Below are 11,960 nucleotides of genomic sequence, written 5' to 3'. Positions count from 1 at the left end.
TTTCCCATTCTTTTTTTTTTTTTGGTATTATCAATGGCATTCGCATTATAATCAAACCTCAATTCCCCACTTTGCTCATAACATTTATTTGCCAAAGTTGTGTACTTTCTGCGCCAGTTTGGATGCATTTTTCTAAAAGCACTTATGAGAGAAACAATAAAAAGAAAAAAAGAAAATGAGTTTATCCGCATACTAAAATAAGTTCTCCTTTAACTAACAATTAGTTAATTTATAGAACCTCTCTCTTATAATTTTTCTAAAAGATGAAAAGACATCTATAAATTATTTAATGATTAATTAATGAAGAATTTATTTTAGTTTATAGAGAAATTCATTTTTTTCTTCTAAAAATACTTTTAGAGAAACTTATAAACTTATCTAAACAGTCTACTTGTCTCTTTTTGCACCTCTTATTCAGGGAAGTATAAAATGTTTTGATGTTTGTAATTTATCTTCAGCATATTTTTTTTTGTCTTCATTAATAAACTTGTCCAACTTTGTTCAATTATAAATAGTTATAATCACGTCAGAAACGCTGAAAACTGAGTGCTTGACAATTTATGTAAGCAGAAGCTAAGACTACTACCAAGGGAATCCCTAATAGGAAATTGATTATTTTAGATTAAAATGATTAGATTATTTTTAGGAACATAGTTCAATTAAGTAATGTATTTATTATTTTATATAAATAAGTTAATTAAATACAATTTACTTATATAACTTATTTCAAATTTTTAATATATTATGAATGTTAAATTGATTTTTTAATCTTCTAATTTATTTTTTAGATTCAATTTGATCCTATGATTTTATTTTATTCAATTTGGTTCTCTATTTTTTTTAAATATGAATAGTGATTTTTATTGTTTTTAGTATTGCTCTTACTTTTCAATTCAACAATTTACTTTTAATATTGTATATTTAAAAAATATTAGTTTACTTAAACACTATCATTAATTTTAATATTAAGATAAATTATTTTTAATATATTAATTTTTTATTATTTTGACATTTTAATTCATTAATTTTGATATTGTAATATAATTTATTTTTTAATATATGACAAGCAACGATTTTTGTTTCCAAAGGCAAAAGTAAGTAAATTAAAAGCATATAAGTAAATTAATGAATTGAAAGGTAAGAAGTAAGAAGAATATTAAAATTAATAAAAAAACACTATTCATAATATGTTAAAAAAATTTAAATAATTATAAAATTAATTATATTTAATTACCACATTTATCTAAAATAATAAATACATTGTTTAGTTAAACTATGCACCTAAAAAATCTAATTATCTTAATTTAAATTATATTTAATTATCTTAATTAATATTCTTTATATTATTAGTTATGTTAACACTAAGCTAACGATAGTTAATTCTAAAGACACTAAGACGACGACTACTATGCCAGAGATATAAAAGTAGCAACAAATAAAATCGTAAGAACTAAAATCAGATAAAGTCATATTTATACGAACTTAAAATATATTTAATGGTTTAAGGTTTTATTTAATTTTAATTTCTTATTATTTTAGTAAAGATAAAATACTTTAAAGGATTCAAATAAATAGTGTAAAAGTATATAAATAAAAAAATATTATATTAAAAATAATAAATGAAAATCAGTAAGAATAATATAATAATTAAGATAAGTATTTAAGATTCTTTCAATTATATCTTATTATGTACCTAAAAAATGATAGCTTATTATGTTATGTCCAAAAAGATAAATAAAATAGGTATAAATGATTATTTTATTAAAATGTTGAGAATAAAATGGAAAACAAGAAATTTAAGTTATAAGTTTAAATGTTCTTTCAAGCAATATTTAATAATACAATAAATTAGAGAAATAAATTATTAATTTTGTTTATAAAACATCTTTATTGTTTTGTAAATGATTTTGGTATACAATGACAACAATGTGTTTCGAACCTAAATCCTCTTACACTTATTTCAATTTTTTATCACTAGGTTGACTTTAATGAGTTAAACATTTTGTTTTCAAACAAGCTTATAAAAAATAAGACAATTAAGTTATAAGTTAGGTTTAATAACTATTTAATGTTTAAACACATAACTTGCGCAAAATATAAACTTGAAAGGAGATTTTCCAAAGGAAAACATTATTCTACAATATAAGTTTGGCGTTGATGCCTCTCTACATTATCTTTAGCTTCATTATTGTTGGACTAGCATTCTTGAGAGTGTCCTAGAACTCAAATTCGTAATTATGGAATTCTTTTGGTGGTTTAAACCTTTAGGTGCAAGGTCATCTCATTATACCCGAACTTTGTACTAATGCTTTAAAATATTTTCAGTTGTGACATCGTCATTATCCATTAAATCTCTTGTTGGTTATATCAGAGTGATGGATGTGGGTGGACATAGCTTTCGTCTCTCCTTTAATTACTAGCCTTTTTAGTAGTTTGCTCAAGATTGGTATCAAATATTTATTTCTTAGTCTTGACAATTTTCCATCGTGGTCTAGGTTATTCAGTTCTTCACTGTCTCCTTTTGATAAATGAAAGGAAACCAAATGGAATGCATATAATAATTAATAAGAACAATTCAATTCCATATTCAAATGCAATATTAATATACCAACAATTTAGTTTCCTTAAACAAGATCTTAAATTTAAATATTGTAGATGGAAAAAAAATGATTGAAAAGTGAGAATTTCACTAAATATAATTAGTGAAGTTCTTTGATGGAGATTAGTCATCGACTTTATATTTCATACCAATAACATGGTTAAAAAAAGTATAATACTAATATTAATAGTAGAGAATGATATAGACACGAAATCTTGTCCGGAGCCATTTTTTATATAAAAAAATCACTTCGAGAAGATAGCATGTGGAGGGTTGCAAAAAATACTTTTTAATCGAAAAGAAGAATGTGATTAAGAAGTTATGCATGATTAGATTACACTTGTAACACTCCCTTTTTTTTAAAATAAATTAAAAGGTGTTTTTATTTAAAAATAAATAATTTTAGAAAAATAATGAGGTTTTTATAATTAAATAAATGAGGAGAAATAATTTTATTAATTAAAATAATGATTTGAAGGAAAATAAAAAGGAATGTTTTATTTATTCATTTGATAGAAAATAAAATAAAGTTCTTTTTTATAAAATAATAAAATAGAAAAAATAAAGTAAATAATAGACTAAGAGTACCCTAGTTATAAATAGACATATTAGGTCAATTTTCACATATACATCTCTACACCGATTTTTCCTCTCAAATTTGTTTTCCTTCCTTCCTCTCCCAAAATCTTCTCTTTTTCCCGCATACACTATCTCAGTAAAATTACGATCCCTAACTCGTTAATCGTTGGATCATCATGAAATTTGAACACCTGATTCGGAGCTCATTTTCTCACCGTTGAAATTTTCAAAATAATATCTTTGGTTTGTCCCAGTAAAACTACAATCCCAGACTTGTCAACCGTTGGATAATCGTAAAATTTGAACCCCATGTTCGAAACTCATTTTTGCACATTCTTGTCGTTGTGATTTTGGAAATAATATTTGCGGTAAGAGAAATGTCCCTCTCACAAAGACAGTGAAATGAAAGCTTTAATTCTTTCTCCTTCTCTCTAACGCTTAGAAACCCTAGCAGAGCAACCAGAGGAAAATCTTGAGGAATCTTAGGAAACCGCTAGAGACCCCGCTATCACTGCTGAACTACACAAGTGAGCTCGCTTAGAGGTAAGGGAAGAGTTTATCACAATTGATATTAGAATGAACATGTGTAGGGATCTTTAGACGATTAAATTGGGATTCATTTTTGAATGCTTATTGAATTATAATTCCTCCTTTATGATTATAATTAAAATATTGTTGTGTTTGACGGACCAATTGATGTCCTAATGTGAATTGGTTGATAAAATTGAGTGCTCTTAGTGTTTTCGTATTTTTTTACCTATGATTTTGATTCCTTTAATTTTGATATGATTATGTGAAATTGTTTGAGGAGTTTAATCATACGAACATAACATATTAATATTATTATTGTGTGACATGTATATAATGCATGAGGCGTGATAACGTGTTGTCTTAAAATTATGGAAGTGTGATAAACTATGTGTAAGTGACAAGTTGAGTATGTGTTAAATTGTGAGATCACACATGTGTATTGAGATGTGTGCATTGAGTTGTGAGGTATGAACCATACAATCACACAACTGTAAGATCATTTAAGGCTGACGAGTTAATGCGCGACAAGTATTATGATGGGATCTACTGTGGGAACTCAACGAGTTTAATCACTTTGAGGCGCAACGAGTTAAAATAATTTTCTGAACAATTGAGGAGTCGTGTGTTTTGTACAGTTCACAGATAGAGTCTGCCTGCTAAAATGTTTTCTAGGTTGAACCTGAATCAACAAGGAGAGACCTTGACGGACTTTTCGGAGTCTAGGCCTTGGGGGTAAATACACACATTTTGAGTGCTCCTTTAAGCCTGTGTCGATCCCACATGGTTGGAGCATTCTCACAAAACAACGTGAGCCTGATTGGTCTCCGTATGATTTTACCTAGTGAGAGTGACTTGACTCACCAGTGTGCGGTCTATCTTGTCATGTACTCTTGGGTGCTCGACGAGGTTTTTCACTAACATGGTATCACATTGCATATAGGATTGAGTCTTAGTATATCTGTTACATAACGCTTGTGTATTGATCGATATTGATTGATTGAGTGATATTGTGTTTTGATCCTTGAGTACGTGAATGATGTGAAAATGAATGAGATGTGTTGTGCTGAGATGTGATGTTATACGACAAGTGATGGAATGACGTGAGTTGTGTTTAAGTAGGTTGTATTTCATTTATATGATATGTATATTTACATGTTGTTTCGTTTCTCTCTATTAGTTAAAAATGTGATAACTCACTCCCTGTGTGTTGTTTGTGTTTGAATTCTGTGATGATCTCGAACCTTGTGTTCGTGGGAGTAGATGGTTAGGTAGATGGTTGTGGAGAACCTTATGATAGAGGATGCTGGAACACAATGCTCTGATAAGATGTAACATTGAGGCATGAGTTTTTGTATGAATTGCATGAAGTTTTGGACATGTAATTTTTATCATTTTGTTTCACACGCTGAGTCCTTAGTTCTTTCTTTGGAATTTTGGACGACCTTATATTGAGCCGAGATTATTTTATCATTTATTTGAACAAATTCTATTATGATATTAGAAAAGTGAATGTAAACCTTTTATCCTTTTGAAATATTTTTATTTAAATGTGTTTTAAAACTTTTAATTAATTATGTATTAGTATTCCTTTTATTATTAGTGTATATATATATATATATGTGTGTGTGTCTGTGGAACAGAAGATGTGAGAACACCAACTTAAAAACAAGTCATTTGAATATATTTATGAGAAGTTAAAATTATAAAAAAAGTTCCAACTGAAAGCATTTTCTTTTTAAAGTTTAACAAAGTGGGTCCTAAAAAATAGAATTTATTAACTTCTAAATTCATCAATAGAAACAAAAAAATTGAAAAATATACAATATTAATATTCTATTAAAATATTATTTATCTTGTATCGCTCTCGAAATTTTGAATGTACTAACACTTTTGTTTTCCTAGAGTAATCCAAATGATAAGATGACAATAATTATCATCCTTAAAATGTTATCTTTTCTGTATTACAACCATGTACCATTCAAATTAAACTAAACGTAAAATATGAATATATATGTAAATCTATATGCTAAAAGGGATATCTGTACTTATTAACATGAAATTTGTAGAAGATAAAAATATACAAATTAAACTAAACGTAAAATATGAATATATATGTAAATCTATATGCTAAAAGGGATATCTGTACTTATTAACATGAAATTTGTAGAAGATAAAAATATATTAAACTGTCTTTTCCATCATCCCTACGAGCACTATACTTGCTCCGACATAATCAAGTTAATGATATGTGAGTCCTTCATGGAACATGTTGCATCCATCAATAACCCCAAACTCCAAAAGAATAAGTAAATAGATACTTGATGCCACATACTATCATCTACCAATTGCCAGAGGATTCCTCAAATTTAATTATCAACCAAAAAAAAAAAAGATAAGGGACATTCAAATTTTCCATCATCAAGTAGAGAATAGATATATTGAAATTGAAACAAAATAGATAAAAAAAGAAAACGGGAGGGTGTGGGAAAGTGAACTCTTGGAATTACATGAACCTGATTTCACTTTCTAAATTGCAAACAGGTGAGACCATCATCATAGCCAATAACCCAATTAAGAATTAGAAGGAGACAAGGGTGTTGGAACTTGGAATGATGCTCTCCACAACTTTTATTGGCCGGTTACAAAAACTATACCACAATTTCTCCAAACAACCTCCTAGGAGAAAGCAAGAAATGGAAAAAAAAAAAAAAAAAAAACAAAGACTTTCTATCCAAGAGAAAAGAAATAGGCAGGATTCTAAGGATGGTCAACACTTGTGAAATCCCTTAACACTACATACAAACTTACAACAAGTCCTACTTGTTTAAATTGGAATCTTCAAGTTTTGAGGCAGCCAGTTTATCCAAAAACCACACCAACTTCCCCATAGCTGGTTGGACCATTCTCGCCGGTATTAAGGGGCCATCAGGTCCAACATCGCCTATTGCCAAGTGTACGGATTCCGCTTTGCTTTCACCGGTGACAACTACTGCAACATTGGATGCAGAATTGATGACAGGCAAGGTGAATGTGATTCTCTCAGGTGGGGGTTTGGGGAAGTCAGTAATGAAAGTTACCCATTCTTCCCTTTCATTGAGTGCTGAGTGGTTAGGAAACAAAGAGGCAATGTGGCCGTCTGGACCCAATCCAAGCAGAATGAGGTCAAACTTGGGACAATCACTAATCTCAGACACGCTGACAACACGGGTTTTCACCAGCTGTCGAATGACAAACTCGTAATCATCGGCAGCTTCTTCTGCTGACACGGAATCGTTAATCGAATGCACATGACTAGGGACAATAGGCACCTGCTAATGCAACAAGCATATTAGCAGAAGATTATGATTGAATATTAAGTAATCTCATGGAATATTAAAAGACAGACATGGAGAGATAAAAAGGGAGAATTATTTTTACACATTAAAGCAAAACATTTATATCAGAGGCTCCCATATTGCATTTGTTGAACTCAATATTTAAATAAAAAGCAAGAAATCCTGAATCATCTCTTTTTCCCCTGCTAAGCAATTTATCCACCATCATAACATGTATTTAATAGAAGGATAAAAATGCAATGCAGGGTTTACAAAACGGTGCCTGAAATGAAGAAAATGCACCTCTAACAACCAGGAAAACACTGACAAAGTTACTTTCTTAATGACAGTTTTGCTTTCTTAATTAACACCTAGGCATTGCAGCAACTGCAGCAAAGGACAACAACACACACAAGCTGAATGGTATGGACCTCAGAACAGAATCAGCCTAGAAACATGCACAGAAGATAATGGTGAAGCCATAAACATGAATTCGGAGGAATATTGAATGTTACAGATCCTACTATGCAGAATTATTTGAATTCTTCAGATACAAAGTATATTGATCATTCAACCAAAAGCCAATTATACGAAACGTAGAGCATAAAGAACAACCCAATCATCTAGCTTAAGAAACAAAAAAAAAAGAAAGTTTTACAACATCCCAGTTGAACCACACCTTTTTCCTGTATTCATTTACAAGCTGCAACTGTTGGGATAAATACGTGAAAAGCAAGTTGTGCACCCCTGGGATATTGTAATGCATCTTATATTGCTATTTAACCTGTAATAAAAGTACAATTTTCTTGCATGCTGAAAGCATTTATGACACAGTACATACATATTACATAATCAGCTTGAAGGGATACTATCTAATATGTTGAGAACTCCCTCTTCCCACCACTATCCCTTGTACCTCTGTACTTTATGACCATCAAGGGATGCCTTGTATTTGACTAAAATTTCATTAATGCTTGGAAACTTTTAATTCAAAGTGGAATATGATTCCAAGAAGGCTAGAAGACAGCATGCATCTCAATTCAAGGGGGATTGCAGATGGCAGAAAAGTAGAAATTAGGCCACAAAATAAATTTCAGCCAATTTAGAGCACACAGCAAGCATAAAATTCACAACAATAGGACTAATTTTAAAGGTAATCAACTAGAAATATAGACATAAATTCAATTTAATAACACATCCATTTTCCGTGTCTGATAATCACATTCTAGTTTCTACTGTAATTAATCATACTTGGACTCTTTGAGACAAAGCAATGTATCATGGGAAATACAAATTGTGGGAATACTACAATATTGTGAGAATACTAATTACCAATGTACATAATTAATTAAGGGATTAACCAAATGAGACAAAAGTAGATAGCCAAACAGAGTGCAGACATCATTATTTAATACCCATTCATAAAATACAGCTGAATCATGGGAAATAGACATATAGATCAAGATGTGTTTTGCGTAGCAACCTGATAGCACACTATATACTTGCTATACTGTATGAATCTTCATTGTGCAATGAACAGTGCTCTGGAGTTATTTCAAAACATATTGCTGTTACTTTAAAACTAATCTAGCTGGCATTAATAAAACTGTCATTAAGAAATCATTACTAAAACATAAAGATAATAAGGCCTTCTAAGATAGTTTGTCTCTTTCAGCAGTTTCACTCTTCATATCATGCCAAAGCTGAGCATACAGAAAAAAAAAAAAAAACTGTTTCTTTTTAATGTCTCTACTCAACTTAATCTTACTAGAAAAGCTTATACTTCACATTAATTTTTCTGTATCTTTTCAGGCTGGTCTTTATACCTACATGCAGAAAGATGTATCTAATTGGTTTCAGAGTGTAAGGTCATTCAACTGATGTTCAGGCTGGACTGAATTGTCTGATTGAGGCTTTTCTTAGAATCAACATGATTTGCAAATTTGACACATGATCCGTTAACTACGCAACAAGCTAAAATGTCCAGGAGTCATCTAAATGAGATTATCCTCTCCGCTTTAGGAAGCTTACACGGTATTGGATTATTGTAGTTATTAATGCTACAACCTTCAAGCAAACCTGACAACCAACTTGCAATACATGGAAGTAAATTGGAAGAATTGGAGGCACATGCCACTGGAATTTTACACATTTGCTTCACGTCAGACCGCTATGTTATATCTCAACCCCAATGGCCTTTCAAGCCAACTAACTGGTGAATCTTAATATAACCCTCCTGCTTTCAGCTTGGAACCACAACAGTGAAATTTGGAATCCAGTTATCAGACATCCATTCATCTTGGCAGTTGGCACACCCCATAACTCAACTCGCCACCACTAAACAATAAGTTGAGGTGCAAGTAATCTCCTGGATCCCTTTGGAGGCCAGTAAGGTTTGTCAGCTATCATGTGCTTATCAGCACCAGCTGTTATCATAGTCAATCCTTATCAGGAAAAAAAATCTCACTCCTATACACTTTAGATGAAGAATTTAAGGTGTAAAGTAAATTCAGAAAACAACAGCACTCACCTATACACTATACACACAGAATATTCAGGAAAGACTCCTTTATTTTGTTCATAAAGAATGATCATTATACTCCCATCAAACTGTCTCGTTGTATAAATATTGAATATCTACCATTACAATCTTGCAGGTCAAGTACCATAACCCTTCAAGTTTCAGCATAATCCTTTCCTCTACTAAAGACAAGTTATGGACAGCATCCTTTTGAGAATTCAAACTTATGTGGTCTTTGGTATATAACCCTGTGCCCCTATCCTACACCTTGAAAAAGTAAAGAAAAGAGGATGAAGAAGAAATTTGTAGTAAACTATGTATGCCTCCTAATTCTGTGAACTATAAAGGGTCAATTTTGAGCCTATATAAGAAGCTTCTTTATATAAGCTCAAAATTGAAACATCTATTCAATTTTCAAAGTCAACTGGCAAGACCAGAAGAAACCAAAGCCATGAGAAGGTAAATTAGAAAAGAACAGATTAATGCTCAAAAACTATAAGTATATCACTTTCCTCCAAATTATTCTTAGAACAAATCATTCTTCACATAAACAGGATAAAGAAATGAGAAACCCGATATCTATGAATTGCGGGCACAACCTTGGACAAAAGGCCATCTTTAGCAAGCTTATAATTGCTATCGGCATGGTTTTTCGCCACAACGTGCTCGTCAGCCCAGAAGATATACCACTTGGACCAGTCCACTGTCTTGTTATAAGGAGCTTCACAGAGTTTTCTGTTTGCAATCAGAAGTTTTAAACCAACACTAAATCATGAAAGCAAAGAAACATTATATGGAAAAGATAAGATACAAATACCCCATTAAGCCAATGAGAGAACCACCAGATAAAGCAATGGCAAAGACTCCTCGCTCTTTCACAGATGCCTCTGATAACTCAGCAACATAGTCTGCCAAATCAGTCCTTAGCTCATCCACACTCTCATGAATCCTCAACTCTCCTCTATTCTTAGCCATGGTTCAAGAGACTCCAAACTCCAAAAGCTCTATTTTGTAAACCAAAAAAGAAAAAAAGAAAGACACAAAGAAAGCATCAAAAACAATATCAGATCTAGAAACAACAAAGTCAATGAAATTCAAAAACACAACCAACTTTGACATTTAGCCTTCCTAAACCTAAAACACAAAGGGAATTCCAAAGTTGTCCAAGATTCAGCTTCATAGCTAAAAACAAAATTCTAAAAAAGGTAAACAAAAAATCAGAACATAGATATGAGACAATCTCACTTTTTGTTTGACTACAAGACTTACATGCCTACATGAGTTGTTTTTGGTCTTAACCCTCCGATTTATCAGGAAAAAGAAATTTTGACTAATCCGGAGTTCGACTGGAAGGTAAGGAAAGAAATATTTCCATCAAGGATTAAACTCGAGTAATTACCCAAATAATTCAACCTTAACTTCAACACATTAACCACTTGTCATCAACCACTTGGTTACACGCATACATGAGTCATATAATATAACTAAAGTGTTGAAAGAAAAGAAGAAAAAAAAATCTTTAAGCTACGCATGAAACGGTTCACCCCATAAATTCAATTTGCATGTGGACTCTCTAATTGTCAAAAAGAAAGCAAAATTCAACAAAAGGGTATCATCGCCACAACCAAAATTTCAAGAGATCGATGCCAAGAATTGAAAGGGGAGGAAAAAAGTGCACACTTGACGATTGCAGAAAAAAAATTCAAAGAACAACAAACACATGCCCCAGATCATAAAACATGTTCAATAATTGACAACCCCCCCAATGCAGCAGAAACTTCAAGAAAAAAAAAAACATGAAGGTCAATCATAGTCTCATGCAGTTTAACATAACTGGAAACTGCATCACACAAAGAATCAACACGTTTCACAACAGTAGAAAGGAAGAAAATGCTTACAAAGAAAAAAAAAATTAAAGAGGGGGTGGCACACAGAAGAAGCTGACGAATGTGGACGATGGGTGTGGGCATATATATATATATATATATATATATTACGTGTGAGAAATTGGATTGTATAAGGTTCTAAAGGAATTCAACCATAAAATTTTTCTTATATTATTACAAAATACAAATATAATTTTTTTGACACAAAAAAAAATATATATAACCAATGAGAATTGATAGATGCATAAGCAACATCACCTTGTACAGTTAATTTTTTCTTGGCTGCACTGCACCGGATCATTTTGGACGCGTCTGTATTTAAAAAGAGATCATAATTTTATTTTATTTTTAATTTTCCGCCAGTATTTATTTCTTTTAGAAAAAATCTTGTTTGAGATAATACTAAATCTGAGCATCTTACTCCATATATATTTAAACTTTAGTTCGTTATACTGTGAGAGATTAATCATTTCTAATAATTTTTGCTTTTATTAATAAATGAGAATTAAATTAAACTTATAAATAGGTGG

The 11,960-nt window shown here is 31.1% G+C and overlaps 1 protein-coding gene across 4 annotated transcripts; it reads right to left on the bottom strand.

Annotated features, from left to right (window-relative positions):
- Positions 1-6,121: 6,121 nt before the first annotated feature.
- LOC100806593 (probable 6-phosphogluconolactonase 2) lies at positions 6,122-11,721 on the bottom strand. Of its 4 annotated transcripts, none has more exons than NM_001362701.1 (4): positions 11,689-11,721; positions 10,362-10,548; positions 10,144-10,279; positions 6,122-7,017 (listed from the first exon to the last, which is right to left on the bottom strand). In NM_001362701.1, the coding sequence occupies exons 2-4, from the start codon at positions 10,517-10,519 to the stop codon at positions 6,526-6,528; spliced, it is 786 nt and encodes a 261-aa protein (NP_001349630.1). In that variant the 5' UTR covers positions 10,520-10,548; positions 11,689-11,721; the 3' UTR covers positions 6,122-6,525. The 4 variants fall into 4 exon arrangements, with proteins under 4 accessions (NP_001349630.1, XP_003518777.1, XP_040862250.1 ...); XM_003518729.5 differs by lacking the exon at positions 11,689-11,721 and adding an exon at positions 11,443-11,603 and having other exon boundaries at positions 6,213-7,017; XM_041006316.1 differs by lacking the exon at positions 11,689-11,721 and adding an exon at positions 11,379-11,409 and having other exon boundaries at positions 6,213-7,017.
- Between the last annotated feature and the right edge of the window lie 239 nt (positions 11,722-11,960).

This window comes from Glycine max, chromosome 2, assembly GCF_000004515.6.
Source record: "Glycine max cultivar Williams 82 chromosome 2, Glycine_max_v4.0, whole genome shotgun sequence".
NCBI classification, from domain to species: domain Eukaryota; kingdom Viridiplantae; phylum Streptophyta; class Magnoliopsida; order Fabales; family Fabaceae; genus Glycine; species Glycine max.
This window is presented reverse-complemented; position numbering and strand designations above follow the sequence as displayed.